This window comes from Nilaparvata lugens, chromosome 11 (assembly GCF_014356525.2).
Source record: "Nilaparvata lugens isolate BPH chromosome 11, ASM1435652v1, whole genome shotgun sequence".
NCBI lineage: Eukaryota > Metazoa > Arthropoda > Insecta > Hemiptera > Delphacidae > Nilaparvata > Nilaparvata lugens.
In genome coordinates this window covers 36,503,224-36,523,379 of record NC_052514.1, presented here as the reverse complement: position 1 = coordinate 36,523,379, position 20,156 = coordinate 36,503,224, and the positions used below count along the sequence as shown (strand labels likewise).

Genomic DNA, 20,156 nt, shown 5'->3' with positions numbered 1-20,156 from the left:
ACACAAAATAAAATGAAGAGAAAATAGTGTAAAGTTTCAGTTATTTTGAATTATTTAGGAATGTTTCATTTCGTCAGGAAAAAATGTCTTCAATTTATTATATAAATGAGAAAATAAAGATCATCATATAAGCTGCAACTGACTCCAGCTGTTCAAAGTCTAGAACTTAGCTAAATCCCGAGCTCGGAAACCGGCCCTAAAATGACGACTTGCAGACTAATCATTCAAGTGTAAAAACTTGATGAAACATATAGCAGTATGTAATGGATAGAGAAATTCAATACTTCAATAAAATAAACAAATATGAACCAATAAAAACCAGACAAATGCAACTCACATGTGAATAGTTTCTGCATGTCAACCTTTCTTTTCAAATGTTTATTAATGACATCTATGATTGTCTGTCTCTCTTCCTCTTTACGTACACGACCTGCCAGTACTAGGAAACCTGTGACATAGAAAGAGAAATGTTTTTAGCAGCAACAAAAAAATACAACATTGTCACAGGAAACAAATTTTCAAACATCAATAATATGAAACTAGGCAATAGTGAAATAATTTTTATCTTCTTGAAATGTATGAATTTAGGGCTACTTTCTTGTATTTATAAAATAGAATTATAGTAATCTTTGAAATTAATAAAATAATAGAATGAGAATAGAAATTAAAACTATGTACTACTTTTGGTGATCACACCATCGTCAGGTTATAAGAGTCAGGTCCTAGAAGTTATAATTTGTATTCTTATTTTATTAGTTTCAAAGAGTACTATGATTCTATTTTATGAATAATTGTCATCTACATGCATTAATTAGCATCACTGTAAACTAAACTGTACTATATAAACTATAAACACTGTAAACATAATCTATATGGATTAATTGGCATCACTGTAAACTAAGCTATACTATATAAATTATAAACACTGTAAACTTGGCATCACTGCAAACATAATCAATATGGATTAATTAGCATCACTATAAACTATGTCGAGATGAGGATTTGGTGTCGTGAGAATTTATAGGAAGTAACTAGGGAAGGAAGATAATTAACCATAAAATATGACATTCAGTGAAGTTCAACAAGAACAGGCAAAGTTAGCATAAAACATGTCTGAAAATATTAAAGATAATAATATAGAGGTCCACGTTATACTGGCAGTGTTTGATTGGCAATGGTATTGCTATCCTTGTCTGTCATTCAAGAAAGCGGATAGCGCTATCTCTTTCACGCTTTGCTCTGTTGCCAGATAGTATTTTAACAATGTAGAATTAATAATTAACAAAATGTTTTTTCTTAATTATGGAATCATTGAAAAATATAATTTCTTGCTTGATAAAATATAATTGATTATTTTAAACGAGAATGAACAGTTAATAATTATTAGATCAATAAACCTGTATCAGCTACCGTCTATAGAAGGCGTTGACAAGACAGAGGATCGGCAACGTTTTCTCCTATCCTTCTCCACTTCCATTATAACGTGGACATCACTACAGATATAACATTATTTTATAGATTTACAGCAGCAAATAAATTGGAAATTGCATTTGTTCCAATGCTTTACAATTGATTTACAGCATTTAATCATGACTTTCGTTTAATAATAATTATTATAGATTTACAGCGAGACTCATTTCGAATGTCTGTGTTAGCAGTATTTAGTCGAATGGGAAGTAGCCTATAAGAGTATGATCATAGAGTAACAATAGGGTAAGTAGAAATCCCATAGGGCGTTTACGTCGCAACTTTTACTGTTATCTCAAGCCGATTACTGTCGATTATTGTCGATTTTTACTGTTTTGACCGGGTAAGAGTGTATGAACGGCACAATATGAGAGACTACCAGCGTCATAAAGCTTCACGGGAAAGAACTACGTGGACTATCGGCTTGAGGTAACAGTAAAAGTTGCGACATAAACGCCCTATAGCATGGAATATCTACTTATGCTATTGTTTCTCTATGGTTTGATGCTATTTATAAAGTATGCTGACAGGTTGAAGTGAATCTAATTACAGAATAGAACAAACATACCTTCATCAGCCAAATGCTGGTCCCAATCGTAGAATTTTTCGGTGGCATTTTGGGTGGCCAGCCTGTACCGCTCGCCCCAACGGAAAAGATCTCTCAAAGTGATGAAACCCTGTTTACCAGCAAACGCTGCGCTACCTCTTCTGCGCATCTACAATTACAACAATAACATATTAACGGAAATTGGATAAAATTAATACAATAACATATCAACAAAAGTTAAATACTCAATTTAGCTAAAGAATAGGAGAATACTGGAACACTTACGAGTTCTATGGAACATTTACGAATAAGTTCTATAGTGAGGTCCAAGTTATAATGGCAGTGGATAAAGATAGAAAAATAGGAATGCCGATTCTCTGCATTAATTAATTATATTTCTACACTGTCAAAAACATAATTGGCATCTTCGTGGACCTAGAAAAGGATAGTACCACCGGCTTTGTCGAATGATAGACAAGGATAGCAAAACCAAAGTTGATCAAATACTGTCATTATAACGTGGACCTCACTATAGTTTCATTGTTCCCGTTTCTGATATTTAAAAAAACGTATTTTATAAATAAAAAAGTAAATTCGTATGGCTTTTTGTAATGTTCCTTAGCAAGTTCTAATTTGGGGCGCAGAAACGTTTGTAACATTGTCACATAACGCTGGGAGGTGACATTGACGGTGATGTTGCCATTCTCAAAGAACTATGGCCAGCACGCTCACATGATTTAAACATATGGGATATTTTTCTATGGGGTTACCTCAAAAATAAAGTGTTCAACGATCGCCTGAAGTTCTGAAGAGTACTCAGCAATAAAATTTATTTATTTCCATTTACATCCACAACATCAAATGAATGATTGGGAGGGAATCAACAGGATAATCCCAAAATTGTTTCTCTCCCTAATTTTAACAGGAAAAATAGTCCAAACGAGTTTAAGTGATAATTTCTCATGATTAATTGGATTTGAATTTCATTAATTATTCATTTTATTGTTGATTATCCATGACTTGAATGTTGCTACTTCGCAATTTTTCACCGACATGCATTCATTAATTTTCAATGCAAGACAAATTATTTGTCTAATTGAAACTGGAACCTTTGAACCTTCATTGAAAACATTATATATTTTCAACTAGCATGAATCCTGTGCTATTTTAAAACTTAACATAATGAAATCTTGAAGAATTGAAAATAGGCCTATAACCATCTTCGGTTAATTAAGAATGTATTTGCAAAATTTCAAGTTAATCAGTCCAGTAGTTGAGACGTGATGATGCGTCAAACAAAATTTTCCTATCCCGTACGTGTATAAGCCAGTTCTTTCCTTAATTATAGTATAGATTATTGAAGATGGGTTTCAGCAAAGCATGAACTTTATTCTTCCATGTTCAACTATCATCAAAATATTTATATTTAATTGTTATCGGATGGGCACGTTAAATTGTCGGTCCCGGCTGAAATATGACAGTCGTAAGGTCCATTGACGGCTTAAATTATACAGTACAAGTAAAAGTACTAGTAAATTATACTGTAAAAGTCGATGAAGCCAACATCTCTACTGCTAAATCCACCCACCTTGACGTCACAACAGTTTGTTGTGTAAGTGTTTGTGGTGTTTAACTTACATTGTTGTTGAACAATGCATTGTTGTTAGCTTGTGACGTCAAGATGGGCGGATTTGGCAGTAGATGTTGGCTTCAGAGGCTAGACTTCCCAGCGTGTCTACTCTATAAATGGTCTAAGATTGCTACTGATGACCGCCATTTAATTGAAATAATTTTCAAAAATTAACAATAAAAACTAAATTTCAAACTGAGTTGAACCCATTAAATTTTTTTTCTTTTGGGAATAGACCTCACCTGTAGATCAGTCATGACAGCGACAAGCTTCTTGCAATAAGAGCTTGGCATCTCACATCGCTTCTGTAGAATCACCTCCAGTTCCAGCGGCGGAATTTCATCGAAATGCAACTCGACGAAACGGTTGCGAAAAGCTCGAGATAACATCTAGGAAACAAATAGTAAAGAATGATACATCTAGAAATCAAAATTTGATTAATAATCAAAATTATTTAATAATAAAGAATTGTTTTGTCACACAGGTTTCTTCTCAGACGATACTACTTATCGTCTAAAATACTTATCGGCCCTTATGCAATTGATTAGCAGACTCCCTATTAAAGTGAGACAACTCTGTGAAATATGGTTTGCAGTATTTATTATATAACAGGCCTATATGTCAAGTTGCGGCATCATGTTGGGGCTTATAAATTCTATTCTATTCTGTTACAGAAGGTTCAAACAGAGTCTAGAGATGTTCTTCTTGAGAACATGTGGCTATATACAGGTATGTCTGGCTATATATGACTGGCCTATAAGTCAAGTTTTGACATCAAGTTGGGGCTTATATCTATTCTATTCTAGAGTAGCCCCTTTTACTCAGTTGAAGAATTTCTGACAAAAAACTATGTGTAGGGGATTTTAAAATCTAAGACCCAGAGCATTATTGACCGAGCGAAGTGAGGTCTAAGATTCAAGTCGACGGTTTGGCATTTCTCTTAATGTTTGAATGTTTGAATGTTTATATGTTGCGCATTTACGGCGAAACGAGGAAATAGATTTTCATGAAATTTGACAGGTATGTTCCTTTTTTAATTGCGCGTCGACGTATATACAAGGTTTTTGGAAATTTTGCATTTCAAGGATAATATAGAAGGAAAAAGGAGCCTTCTTCATACGCCAATATTAGAGTAAAAATCAGACTATAGAATAATTCTATAATCACTTGTCAGCTGATTTATGATGAATAATTATTATTCTGACAAGTGATTACACAGATGTGTGGAGAAGCCAGTCTATTGCTGTATTTCCATAAGGTCTATAGTTTCAATCAGGTACTTGTGGATGAGAATACTGCGTGAGGTCTACTGTTCACAGAACTACTAGTATGTATATATGTGAAATATGGTTTGTAGTATTTTTTATATAACTGGCCTATATGTCAAGTTGTGTCTTATACATTCTATTCTACTAATTCAAATTTTATTCAATCCAATTCACAATATTTATAAATTATGAGAAAAAATCATACAGCTTAACAATACTAGTAGTTCTGTGAACAGTAGACCTCACGCAGTATTCTCACCCACAAGTACCATACTGTTCATCAGAGTAAATTCTGTCCTGTCCTGTCGTATCGGAGAGATATCGGTGTGAAAACGGTTAATGGCTGTTCGGGTTGGTGTATCAAAAATGGTAACATCAAAAGCTTATCTCCTTCAAGACATACTGGCAACAGGTCAACCCAAGTTGAAAGCAGAGAAAGGTCGAGAGAAAATATTAAAGACATACTATATTTATTAATTGCATGCAACTAATAGTCCACACAACATCTGATATTTTACTAAGTTACATTGAGGTATTAATTATTGCATGCAATTAATAATCCACTCGACAGCTGATTTATGATGAATAATTGAATGGGCAAAGCGAATTCTATGTTTCAAGTCAATCGGCGTTTGTCTGTATGTTTGTACCGCAGTTACAGTCGCAGTTATGACCCGATTCAAATAAAATGTTGTATACAAGTACTTTGAAACAAGGCGCAGAAACGTATATATATATATATTTTTTTTTAATTTATCCCCGTTTCAAGATGGCGGCCCTTTATTCGGAAATTTCACCCTAAAAATCAACCTAACTTTTTAATACTTTATCGGATCAGGTTCAAATTGGGCTCATTCTTTTCAGCGCTTCAAAACTGTTTCATTTCATAAATCACATGTTCCAAAATTTTCAATTTCTGGAATTAGAATTTTTTCCCAAGTCCCAATCCAAGTTTCAGATTTTTTATCTTTTCAACCGTGCTTCCGAGCTCAAAAGTGTAGAGAACTTCTATTTCTCAGCGTCCTCCACCGATCCTATAGCATATATCATCATACTCTAAATCCAATTTGTATGTGTGTTTGTGTGTGAATAGGCGGGCGTGTGTGAGTAGTGATGTTAGTGAGTGTAGCGAGTTCTACTGTTCTCCGAACTACTAGTTCTATTGTCTGATTTTTACAGTAATATTGGCGTTCGAAGGAGACTCCTTTTCCTTTTGTATTATCCTTAAAATACAAATTTTCAAAAAACCTTATAAATAATTGTTAAAGATAAGCGATGTGTCATCAGCAAACAACAGAGCTCTGTGATCTTTTAACTCTTTTGGTAATTGGTTCACATACAACAGAAACAGTAAGGGACCCAGAATTGAGCCTTGAGGTACTCCAGCCTGGACCTCCAGTTTTTGAGATTTAATTTTTACTATTTCATTCCCATCCACCTTGGTAAGTTCAACACACTGGTTTCTACCTATGAGATATGATTCAAACCATTTTAGTTCTATACCATTCACACCTACAGTTTTTAGTATTTCCAATAATATTCTATGGTTCACACAATCAAAAGGTTCAAACAGAGTCTAGAGATGTTCTTCTTGAGAACATCTGGCTATATACAGGTATGTCTGGCTATATACGACTGGCCTATAAGTCAAGTTTTGACATCAAGTTGGGGCTTATATCTATTCTATTCTAGAGTAGCCCCTTTTACTCAGTTGAAGAATTTCTGACAAAAAACTATGTGTAGGGGATTTTAAAATCTAAGACCCAGAGCATTATTGACCGAGCGAAGTGAGGTCTAAGATTCAAGTCGACGGTTTGGCATTTCTCTTAATGTTTGAATGTTTATATGTTGCGCATTTACGGCGAAACACGGAAATAGATTTTCATGAAATTTAACAGGTATGTTAATTTTTTAATTGCACGTCGACGTATATACAAGGTTTTGGAAATTTTGCATTTCAAGGATAATATAGAAGGAAAAAGGAGCCTTCTTCATACGCCAATATTAGAGTAAAAATCAGACTATAGAATTATTCATCATAAATCAGCTGACAAGTGATTACACAGATGTGTGGAGAAGCCAGTCTATTGCTGTATTTCCATAAGGTCTATAGTTTCAATCAGGTACTTGTGGATGAGAATACTGCGTGAGGTCTACTGTTCACAGAACTACTAGTATGTATATATGTGAAATATGGTTTGTAGTATTTATTATATAACTGGCCTATATGTCAAGTTGTGGCTTATACATTCTATTCTACTAATTCAAATTTTATTCAATCTAATTCACAATATTTACAAATTATGAGAAAAAATCATACAGCTTAACAATACTAGTGGTTCTGTGAACAGTAGACCTCACGCAGTATTCTCATCCACAAGTACCATACTGTTCATCAGAGTAAATTCTGTCCTGTCCTGTCGTATTGGCGAGATATCGGTGTGAAAACGGTTAATGACTGTTGGGGTTGGTGTATCAAAAATGCTAACATCAAAAGCTAATCTCCTTCAAGACATACTGGCAACAGTTCAACCCAAGTTGAAAGCAGAGCAGAGAAAGGTCGAGAGAAAATACTAAAGACATACTATATTTATCAATTGCATGCAACTAATAGTCCACACAACAGCTGATATTTTACTAAGTTACATTGAGGTATTAATTATTGCATGCAATTAATAATCCACTCGACAGCTGATTTATGATGAATAATTGAATGGGCAAGGCGAATTCTATGTTTCAAGTCAATCGGCGTTTGTCTGTATGTTTGTACCGCAGTTACAGTCGCAGTTATGACCCGATTCAAATAAAATGTTGTATACAAGTACTTTGAAACAAGGCGCAGAAACGTATATATATATTTTTTTTAATTTATCCCCGTTTCAAGATGGCGGCCCTTTATTCGGAAATTTCACCCTAAAAATCAACCTAACTTTTTAATACTTTATCGGATCAGGTTCAAATTGGGCTCATTCTTTTCAGCGCTTCAAAACTGTTTCATTTCATAAATCACATGTTCCAAAATTTTCAATTTCTGGAATTAGAATTTTTTTCCCAATCCAAGTTTCAGATTTTTTATCTTTTCAACCGTGCTTCCGAGCTCAAAAGTGTAGAGAACTTCTATTTCTCAGCGTCCTCCACCGATCCTATAGCATATATCATCATACTCTAAATCCAATTTGTATGTGTGTTTGTGTGTGAATAGGCGGGCGTGTGTGAGTAGTGATGTTAGTGAGTGTAGCGAGTTCTACTGTTCTCCGAACTACTAGTTCTATTGTCTGATTTTTACAGTAATATTGGCGTTTGAAGGAGACTCCTTTTCCTTTTTATTATCCTTAAAATACAAATTTCCAAAAAACCTTATAAATAAGTCGACGCGCCTTGTTTCAAAGTATATGTCTACCGAATTTTATCCAAATCGGACAATAACTGCGACTGTAACTGCGGTACAAACAGACAAAAGCCGATCGAGTCGAAACTAAGACATCAGCCTCGCTTCGGTCAACAAATAACTTGTAATAAGGCCATTAGTGGTCCCCCTTGAGGAACAGTAGATACAGGAACTTCAAGAAACATATCGGATATAGGAACAAGAGTCAACTCAAGGATGAAAAATCATAGCACACTATCTACAAGTTAACACTGTTTAATCAACCAATACAACGAAAATATGGTAAAAAAATATATACCAACACAGAACACACAATGTATTCACAACACAACGTAATTCCAATCGTGCAATACAAAAAGACGTAGCACAAACATGAAACAAAACACAACAAACAGAAAATAACCAGAGCACACTATGCTTAACAACTGAGGACAGTATAATTTCAACCACAAATAACTCAATAATGACTACAGTTCAAATCATAGAATAAAGTCTGGTGGAACATAGAGGGGCGGTTTCCGAGCTCGGGATTTAGCCAAGTTCTAGACTTTAAGGCTGTACGGTACAAATTTTTATTTGTATTTGAATTGGATGATCTTTTACAATATAATTGTCAAAATCATTAAAGAGCGAGAAAAAGTGGCGACTGAAATTTTTAAGTGGTCTAATAAGCGAGTTATGGGTTGTTGAAGTGCTAAACTCCGTTTTCTTTCCAGATCATAAACGGTTTCAAATTTCCATTGGAGTTTTTTTTAATACATTCAGTATATCATTGGATTTGTTCTAATATGCGTTTTTTCGCAATTAATGCCAAAATAAACAAGTTATCGAATTTACAAAAAATGTTATTTATGAACGATATGGGGAATAAAATGTTTTAGTTTGGAAAGATACTTTTTTTGAATTTTTAAGAGAAGTTCTGTTTATATAGTCGAAACCGTTTATTATCTGGAAAGAAAACGGACTCGGGAAAGTTAGCACTTCAACAACCCATAACTCGCTTATTAGACCACCCAAAACTTTCAGTTGCCACTTTTTCTCACTCTTATAATGACCTCAACAATTATATTGAAAAAGATTATCCAATTTGAATAAAAAAAGTATACCGAACAACCTCAAGTTATCTAAATTTAAACCATCATACAAACAACACAGTACTTATACAGAGTTATAAATTGAATTATATCTGAATTCAAGTTGGCTATCTAATTATTCGATAAAGTTGATTTTAGGTTATCCTTATTAAAATTATCACCCAAGCAACATACCAATCAAGCAACAATACAACACTTAACACACAATAAAATTTACAAGATACTAAGGCTTCTAGGACAATTATTCGATTTTATAGACATTACATCTACATTAAATATAGGGGTTTAATTTTCAATATAAAACTACTCAAAAGTGAAGATTAATAGAAAAATATGAAACATCTCAAGAAAAGAAGGTTAATACAAAATATAAAACAACTCAAGAAAAGAAAGTTAATAGAAAAATATAAAACAACTGGGAAAAGAAGGTTGATACAAAGATATAAAACAACTCAAGAAAAGAAGGTTAATAGAAAAATATAAAACTACTCAAGAAAAGAAGGTTAATACAAAAATATGAAACAACTCAAGAAAAGAAAGTTAATAGAAAAATATAAAACTACTCAAGAAAAGAAGGTTAATAGAAAAATATAAAACTACTCAAGAAAAGAAGGTTAATAGAAAAATATAAAACAACTCAAGAAAAGAAGGTTAATACAGAATATAGGCCTCAAGAAAAGAAGGTTAATACAAAATATAAAACAAATCAAGAAAATAAGGTTAATATAAAACTACTCAAGAAAAAAAGTTGAAACAAAGTTATAGTGAAGAGGAAGGTATTAAAAGCTTTCATCCACAACTGATTTTAATAGTAGTTAATCGACTACTATTTCAAGACAAATTGGCCAACCTTCCTGCCGCCGTACAAGCCAGGCGGATTCTGCGTGGCGAACAGTCGGAACCTGGGGTCAGCCTTGACCAGCTGCTGGGTCTCGGGAATGTAGAGCTCTCGGTTGTCATCGAGCACTCGATTCAGGGCCTCCAGCACATCTGTCGGCGCAAGGTTCAGTTCATCCAGGATTATCCAGTGGCCTTTCCTCATCGCTTCCACTAGCACACCTGAAACAATTTAAAAAAAAAAAATGAACAAATGAAAAATCAATTGTCACAGCTGGGTTCTCACTAAAAAAGACAACATATTTGCATTTTTATTTATGGAAAAATTCTACAACATCTCTGAATAAAGTGTTCAATTTATCAAGAGTACAATATATTATAATGATAATAATTGTCACAGTGTACTACAAACTAGAGAGATAGAGATGTTATTTATTCAAGTATTTCAGTTATCACTTGATATTTTCACACCTTGTGAGACCGGACACTTCAAAATCTAACTAGGGATGATAACTAATAGTTCTGTGAACAGTAGACCTCGCGCTCAGTAAGTTACATTGACCTGTTGTTATGTTTTCTCAAACATTATCAATTTATCAATTTAAAATGTCTAGAAAAAATCCTAAATAAATATAGCGCTTTCTGTCCTATCGTACCGTCACGTGTCGTCCCGGAATGTGAGTGTGAGCGCTGTTATCAGGTCTGGCTGCAACTGTCTACAACGTTGATGGAAAGATACATTTTCAAGATGTTCGATGTTTTTGAACGGGTAGTATTATAGTCCACTAGACAGCTGATTTATGATTAATAATTCTATAGTCTGATTTTTACAGTAATATTGGCGTATGAAGGAGGCTCCTTTTTCCTTTCATATTATCCTTGAAATGCAAAATTTCCAAAAACCTTGTATATACGTCGACGCGCAATTTAAAAAGGAACATACCTGTCAAATTTCATGAAAATCTATTACTGCGTTTCGCCGTAAATGCGCAACATAAAAACATATAAACATTTAAACATTAAGAGGAGTCCCAAAATCGTTGACTTGAATCTTAGACCTCACTTCGCTCGGTCAATTATGTTATCTTATAAATATAAAACCCTTGTTTGAATGGTTGAATTGAATTGAATTGAATTTATTGCCAAAAATTACAAATACATATTTTTACAATACAATATAAATAACATTGATTGTAACTTAAGTGCATCAATAATATGACTGTAATACTTGGCACTGCCAACATAAGATTCCTTGTGTGTTGGCAGTGAGTTGCAGTTTATTTATTCTGTATCAATTCAGGTCAGTATATGAATTAATATACAATTGATAATGCTAACGAAGAAATTACAAAAAAAAAATTAATAATGCTAATGAAGCTATACCTATTATACTAAAAAAAACGCACAGGCTCACAGCAAAAAAAAAAAATACTTGAAAATACTATACATACTATACTATGATGAAAATTTTAATCTAATTAATCACTGTGACATCTTGAGGCCATCATGACAGTGAAACTTTCTTAAAGAAAAACAAATGAACTGATACAATAAAAAGAAGTTCCTGTAATGTGACTTGGGACAATTACAAGCCTGGTTCAAGAGTATACATGCCCATCGCTCACTGTTTTTAGTAACAATTATTTGTATACAACATTATACTTTATACCACTAGTTTAAAGAATTCATTTTGATCAATCCAATATTCTATACTTTTAATTGAATCGCGTGTGATTTTTTCATCTATAAAGTTGAATGAAAAGCTTCGTTGTTATTTATAATAAATGTTAACATTTTGAAATGTATCTCATACTACCAACCTTCTTTGAAGACAAGCTTGCCGCTAACGGGATCCGGGGCGTATGCGCCGATATACTCCTGCAGATCTGTGTGCTCGTGGTTGTTGATACGCGTGCAGGTGTTGCCTGACGCATCAGCCAGGTAGGTGACGAGTGACGTTTTGCCCACTGATGTGTCACCTTGGATCAGCACGGGGTCGGAGCTCAGAGATACTACACGCACCACGTCGTGAAGGTTGCGTTTCACGCTGGCTGTCACTATATACTGCAAATTGGAAAACCATAAATTATTTATTTATAAATACTCTATTTTGATAATTGTTGAAATTTATATATTTTTCGCCACACTGCACAGAAAGCAGCTGTTTTCCAGTCCCTACGTAGATCTGAAAGACCTTGTTTGCAGACGACTCTCGTCTGACGTCAGAAAAGGGTTTCTTTCCGGCCTAGACCGGAAAACGTACTCTTTCTTGCTGCTAACATGGAAGGCCGTAGTTAATAAGTCATCTTTTCTAGTCCTCGGCCTACGGCCTCGGACTTGAAAACCGATTTCGAGCCGGAAAAATCTCATTTTCTGCTCTAGGTGCGAAATATACTATATTATTGATGTTTGTGTGCAACTCTTTGTATAGGGCATGTCCCTTATGAGTAATAAAGATTTCTATTTCTATCTATAAATGTCGCCTGAATAGGGATGAAAGAGATATGACTATAGTGAAGTCCACGTTATAATGGCAGTGTTTGATTAGCAATGGTATTGCTATCCTTGTCTATCATTCAACAAAGCGGATAGTGCTATCTCTTTCTCGCTTTGCTCTGTTGCCAGATCGTCTTTTAACAATGTAGAACTAATAATTGATTAACAAAATATTTCATCTTAATTATGTAAATTCATTATGATATAATAGAAAAATATAATGTCTTGCTTAATAAAATATAATTGATTATTTTGAACGAGAATGAACAGTTAATATTACATCAATAAACCTGTATCAGCTACCGTCTATGGAAGGCATTGACAAGACAGAGGATCGGCAACATAGAACGTTGTTCTCCTATCTTTCTCCACTGCCATTATAACGTGGACCTCACTATAGATAAGGAATAACAGATTCTCCCACAAATTCAAGATAGCGTTTCACGCTCTCTGTCGCTATGAACTGCAAATGAGAAACCACATAATAAATGGGGATAAATTAAATATAATACATTGATAACAAAAAATTAATAAAAGTTCAAGTTCAACTTGAAAATGACCTATAGTCTAAACTAGTCGTTAAAATATTTTAAAGATTTTAATAAAGGGTACTACAAGTTTTTATATTGATTTTTATTAATTTGAACAAAAGAAGTCCATATAAGTGAAGTGATATTATTGATAAGAGATTATCCCGGTAATTCGAGTAAATCAGAAACTATAGACCTTATGGAAATACAGCAATAGACTGGCTTCTCCACACATCTGTGTAATCACTTGTCAGCTGATTTATGATGAATAATTATTCTAAAGTCTGATTTTTACTTTTCTTGCCCTATTTACCATAGGTAAGGAAAGTATTGCTTTCCGAAAAAAATTAAGGTATCCCAATTTCTGAATTTCTATACGTTTCAAGGTCCCCTGAGTCCAAAAAAGTGGTTTTCGGGTATTGGTCTGTACGTGTGTGTGTGTGTGTGTGTGTGTGTGTGTGTGTGTGTGTGTGTGTGTGTGTGTGTGTGTGTGTGTGTGTGTGTGTGTGTATGTGCGTCTGTGTACACGATATCTCATCTCCCAATTAACGGAATGACTTGAAATTTGGAACTCAAGGTCCTTACAATATAAGGATCCGACACGAACAATTTCGATCAAATGCAATTCAAAATGGCGGCTAAAATGGAGAAAATGTTGTCAAAAACAGGGTTTTTCGCGATTTTCTCGAAAACGGCTCCAACGATTTTGATCAAATTTATACCTAAAATAGTCATTGATAAGCTTTATCAACTGCCACAAGTCCCATATCTGTAAAAAATTCAGGAGCTCCGCCCCATCTATGCAAAGTACGATTTTAGATTTCCAATTATCAGGTCTCAGATATAATTTAAACGAAACATTTCGAGTGGAAAAAATTGAGCATGGAAATCTCTTCAATTAATGTCCAGTAACATTTTCACCTAAAATTAAAAATAAACTCGAAAATCGAGAAAATGTGATTAAATAAGATCAAAATTTGAGAAAATGTAATTATTCAATTGAAAACTTTTGGCAACTGTTGATTCTATTGAATCATTCACTATGAAGAGATAGCAGATCTCGTGTGTATCCAGCGTTATTGAACTGTCACCAGCTGGCTCAGATCTTTGACTTGAGATGCGCGTTTACACTAGCGCCAAGTGATTAATTTTCATAACGGCAAGGAAAGTTGTGTGAGTGCGCCACACCAGATTTTTACTCTAATATTGGCGTTTGAAGGAGGCTCCTTTTTCATTTTATATTATCCTTTGAATGCAAAATTTCAAAAAACCTTGTATATACGTCGACGCGCAATTAAAAAAAAGGAACATACCTGTCAAATTTCATGAAAATCTATTACCGCTTTTCGCCGTAAATGCGGAACATAGAAACATAAAGAGAAATGCAAAACCGTAGACTTAAATCTTGGACCTCACTTCGCTCGGTCAATCAATTCTTAGTTATGATCAGTTGTGGACAACGTTGATCAACTCTTATTTGGTAACGTTGAAGACATCTGTTCCAATTTCCATCGGACTATTTTTGTGCGGTTGGAAGCTCACCTTAGATGAGATGTTGGGCTCAGAAGGACCTTTGGCCACCCAATAGCCAACGAAGTTGATGTGAGTGTTGACAGGTGTCGGCTCTGGGATTTTCTGGTTCAGCAAACTTTTTATATCCTCTTTACCAACAACAGCTCTGAAAAATACAACAAAATAAATCACTTTCTCAAGAGGAAAAATATTAATTAGAATACTTTCAAACTCCCCTACAACTCAACCTTATACCTATGAAGAGATATCTCCTGTAATTTCGAATGTGAGCCTTTCTTTTTTCAAAGCGCTCAGATTCTTTCTTTGCGGATGCTAATCTTTCCATAAAATGTAATTTATATTTATGTTTACTGTATTTTGATTGGAAATAAATTTGATTGATTGATTGATTCTTTGTATTCATGTTTAATGCCACAGTAACATGTTGGCCCAGTCGCTGGCCCAGCCTGGTAAAGGTGCAATTCCTTACGAAGGCCAATGAAGGCCAGCGCTGGCAAACCACTCATCCACACACTGGTGCTGGTCGACATTGGTCTTCATTGGGCCAACATGTGGATGCGGCATAAAGGAAATAACTGATTTTGTTGGATACTTACTCGGCTATCATGGATTGCAGATACTTGTGTGATGAGGAATCGAGTTGTGTGAGAAAGCTGAGACAGAGAGCCTCGTAAAGAGAGCGCTGCACCGAACCACATTGGTCTTTAGCTGCCACCATCAGAGCTCTACACAGTGTTCTCAAACTGGAAAATAAACAAAAATAGTACAAATTATTAGTAGGCTGTCATTCAAATAATTTTATTTAGCAGTAACTTTTCTGTATTCGTACTTAATAACTTCATTTTTCTATAGTGAGGTCCACGTTATAATGGCAGTGGAGAAAGATAGGAGGGAAACGTTGCCGATCCTCAGTCTTGTCAATGTCTTCTATAGATGGTAGCTGATACAGGTTTATTAATGTAATATTAACTGTTCATTCTCGTTTAAAATAATCAATTATATTTCATTAGACAAGGAATTATATTTTTCAATAATTTTCATAATAAAGATGAAATATTTTGTTGATTAATTATTCATTCTGAATTGTTAAAAGACTATCTGGCAACAGAGCAAAGCGAGAAAGAGATAGCGCTATCCGCTTTATTGAATGATAGACAAGGATAGCAATACCATTGCTAATAACACTGCCATTATAACGTGGACCTTAGGGTGCATTTTCGTTTGTGCGTAAACTTCCTCAGTCGACGACAACAAGCGTTGCTGACATTCATACTATCCAAATTTCAAGTGTGCTAAAACCGCTGATTAAATAACTTTTCATTATTTGTGTTTATTATTCAAGAATTAATCATTCATAATAATATAAACATATTGCCTTGTAAAAGTATAACGAAGTATAAACTCGACCTCCCCCAATTAGAACATAATTGAACAAATATTTTAGGTTATTTAGACAAATTGAAATCTATACAATCTGAGATCCTCACCCTGTCGTGGTCGACGACGGCATTTACGCTCAAACGAAACCCCAGCTTTATTATAGAAAACTTTTCTCTAGATATTTCATAACAATGTCCGTTCATATTGTGTGTTTCTGGTTTATGAAAGAACATAAGGGGAAAAGGTGAGAGGCAAAGTGGTCTAAGTCAAAAATTTGAAGTCAATTTTTGATTGACTTGTATTGAACCCTGAAGTGTCATTCTGTGACGTGGAAAAGTGAAGTAACTAATAATCGTTTATATACGGTACTAGCCGTCAGGCTCGCTTCGCTCGCCATATCTGTCTAGCCAGGGGGCTCCTCCCCCTGGACCCCCGACTGGATCATCCAAGAATGAGATCAGCAGGCTCGCTTCGCTCGCCTGTATTTTTCTTTTGGGCATTTTTATCATATATTAGGACAATCCAGTCGGGGGTCCAGACCAAACGGCTGGCTAAACGGATATGGCGAGCGAAGTGAGCCTGACTGCTAGTAATATAATATTCCCAGGATTGAAGTAGCAGTGCCCAATCAATTTTTCCGCGATATATGCATTTAAATCTTCAACTTGGTGCCAACCTAACAAAGTCAACTCAACTTAATGCCAACCTGACAAAATTATTAATTTAGTTGCCAGTTAACAACTGTTTCGAAGAGGTACTCTATCTAGATTATAGTTCTATAGTAACATATGATATGGAAATTTCAATTATAATTGAGAGATTGGGAGAAGAAGAATATACATGCTAAAAGACGAACTTTAAACCCTTAAAAATAACCCTTAGAGTTAAAATATTGCCGAAAGATTTCTTAGTGCGCCTCTAAAGGGCCAACTGAACATACCTACCAAATTTGAACGTTTTTGGTCTGGTAGATTTCTAGTTATGCGAGTGAGTGAGTGAGTGAGTCAGTCAGTCAGTGAGTGAGTGCCATTTCGCTTTTATATATATAGATCTAGGTGGCAGTGGAAAATATCTATGTAACAGATCAGCTGATACGATTAAGGCATAGTGGATAATATAAAGGCATGTCAATTTTTTAACAACATTAACAGAACTTACACCACTTTTCCTCTCACCGGCTCATATATTATGTTACTAACTGACCTGTAGTGCGGCTTATGTCCGCTGGTATCAGCCAGTACGCGGATGGCCTCCTGCCTGGCCTGCAGGTAGAAGCGAACGATGGAGTCGACCCGGGGCGGGGACAGGTCAGGTAGGTAGACCTTGACCAGGAGGCACAGGTCGGTGCGATCCACCACCTCATCCACGAACAGTTCGGTGAACCGGTTCCGAATGCCGGCTGCCAGTTCCTACAAACATAGAAATTGAATGCTAAAAAGATTCCTAATTCATTTAATGATCTCAACAAAATCAAACACTATTCTCTTCCTCCTCCGCCATTTTCTCTTGTGTAGACAGTAAGTTAGTTGTAAACAAACAGCTGAAGATGTGGCCGGTAAAGCCACGAAACCAAGATCTGTTTATATTATGGTATCATCTATATAATAAGAGAGAGTAGGGTTGTTTTGTTCGTGTGTTCGTTTGTTCGCATCAAAACATGTCAACTTGTGGATTGCATACTGGAAAACGGGAATGATTTGGATCTCCAAATTTTGAACATAGATTCTAAAAATATCTGGAATCCCTGCCACTGCGGTCTTCAAAAAATATTGTTTTTCTTCTTTATTTATTCTTTTAATCAATCAAGGTATTAAGTATACTTATTCCTACATACATATTCCTACATACTCATTCTTAAATATACATCAGCACAATATATTATCTATTTTATAATCAGAATAATAATAATACATCCATAATATAAGTGTATTCTCTATTATTTACTTCTATGAGCAGATTAAGCTTATTATGTATAAAGTGGAACTCCCCCCCTACACACAGATGGATAGTCTAGTAGGGGGATTCCAAAATATGTTGTATATTGTATTTCTTATTCGTGTATTATGTTTTTTGGAAATAAACTGGATTGAATTGAATTGATTGAGGGATCATTACGAAGTTGTTGGCCCTACTTAAGATTAAGATATCTTGAAATTGTTTACATTATTATTTTATATTGTTTCGGATGAACACGTTAAACCATCGGTCCCGGCTGCCTAAAAAGCAATCGTTAGGTCATGTCAGAGGCCCTGAAATTGATCAGTTGCGACCTGAAAACTCTGACACCAGACCTGAGCCAGCCAGGTCACTCGATATTATTATTATTTATTATCTTGAAATTCTTCCACTCCCAAGCATAATATATTTTTGAAACAATCTGCTTCATAAAAAACATATTCACGAATTAAACACAGGTGAAGCATTTCATAGATACTCGACCAGATACAGAAGTAACTTAAGAGAGAATGCGCACCGGAGTAGCATGTATGAACGAGGTGTACGGAGCTCAGGTATTCGAATGTACAACCTGTTGCCATCTCACTTGAATTATCAGGGAGGATATTTAGAATTTTATTGAGAAGGAAGCTGCTGTCAATTGGTGCATATTCAGTTGATGAATTCAATGAATATTACAAACCCCAAGTTGGAGGTTTAAGAGGATAGCACACATTTTCTTGTGGTATAAATTTGACAAATCCATATACCTCTTTTGTAGGAGGTCAATGGATAGAATGAAATGAAATATACATATCTTCAATAAATATCATTTCATATTACTTCTTATCTGATACTGATTTATTTTATAATTAGTTTATACTTTGTGTCGAACATGATTACTCAATTATTTTTGTATTATTTAGTTACAACTTCAATTATTTATCGATATAAGCCAGATTTGAATTGTAGGCTCATGAAGACTGTTCTGGACTTTGACTGTAGTCTTTGTGAACTTTTAAAATAAAATAAATACATCTGATTTTAAGTGCTTGACTCGTAAATAACAGTTTTAAAATGCCTTAATCTTCCGGCAGTAGAAAGTACAACAGTGTCAGTTTTTTGCTGCACAAACTTTTGAATGGGGTGGTGTCACCTATGCATTCCAAAACTTTCCCCCCATCACTCCACTGAGTTGCAGTATCAACCGAGCAATGGTTCAGTCTTTAGGTGCCATTTAGTCGCCACAGTGATTAGTCGCACTGTGCATAAGATAGGGAAGGACTGTATACGGGAACTGTAAACGAACCAATAACACAGAATTGATGGCTTTGCTTGGTGTACCTTATTGGGCTATGAAATGGTAATCATCCAAATGTTCATAGGCTTAAAATAATCCATGAAGATGGAAAAAGTAATTATACAATTAATTAATATGTTTTGACAGTAAACAGAGTACATAACAATTAGAAAATTGGATGATGTAAAAAATACAACATGCGACTGCTTGTGTGATTGAGTAGGGCGCGACTACCGGAAGGTTAATTTATTCACATTCACACTGTGTTTCGGTTGCACAAAAGCCTGTTAATAACCAAGATCAAATGCCACGAGAACCTATCAGTTTTGGGTTGTGCCTGTTGATCCTCCACCAAAATTATTTTACATATTAATTTTATATCATTGAATCAATAAAATAATAAAAAAAAGAGAGCCTTCTTTTCAAAAACGTCATTGATACTCGTAGCATTTAATCATGATTAAAATTTAACAGGCTTTTGTGCAACTGAGCATACATATCAGAATCGATTTTTCTGCTCCAAAAATCTCAATCACACGCGCATGTTTGATAAAGTGTTAACAATTTTCAAAGCTTCCTTCTCATTTTCAATAAAACTGGATTTTAAAGTTTCATAATTCTCTTACTCTCTTTCAGTAAAATTCTGCGAAACAATGGTTATTGTTACCATTTTATTCCCGTACTATACAGTGTTTGTTTACATTGTCTCTCAGCTCCCAGAAAATTCTCTGGATTGTGTTGAGTTGTACCT

General features: G+C 34.7%; 1 protein-coding gene across 1 annotated transcript in view; it reads right to left on the bottom strand.

Moving 5' to 3' along the window:
* LOC111051876 (midasin-like) overlaps positions 1-20,156 on the bottom strand; it is a 629,562-nt gene that overhangs the window by 563,110 nt on the left and 46,296 nt on the right. The window contains exons 16-23 of the mRNA XM_039437291.1: positions 17,374-17,579; positions 15,387-15,533; positions 14,800-14,935; positions 12,052-12,295; positions 10,245-10,453; positions 3,887-4,033; positions 2,036-2,183; positions 338-448 (exon numbers count right to left, since the gene is read on the bottom strand). Coding sequence (XP_039293225.1) covers positions 338-448; positions 2,036-2,183; positions 3,887-4,033; positions 10,245-10,453; positions 12,052-12,295; positions 14,800-14,935; positions 15,387-15,533; positions 17,374-17,579 — 1,348 coding nt within the window. The remainder of the gene's footprint in view (positions 1-337; positions 449-2,035; positions 2,184-3,886; positions 4,034-10,244; positions 10,454-12,051; positions 12,296-14,799; positions 14,936-15,386; positions 15,534-17,373; positions 17,580-20,156) is intronic.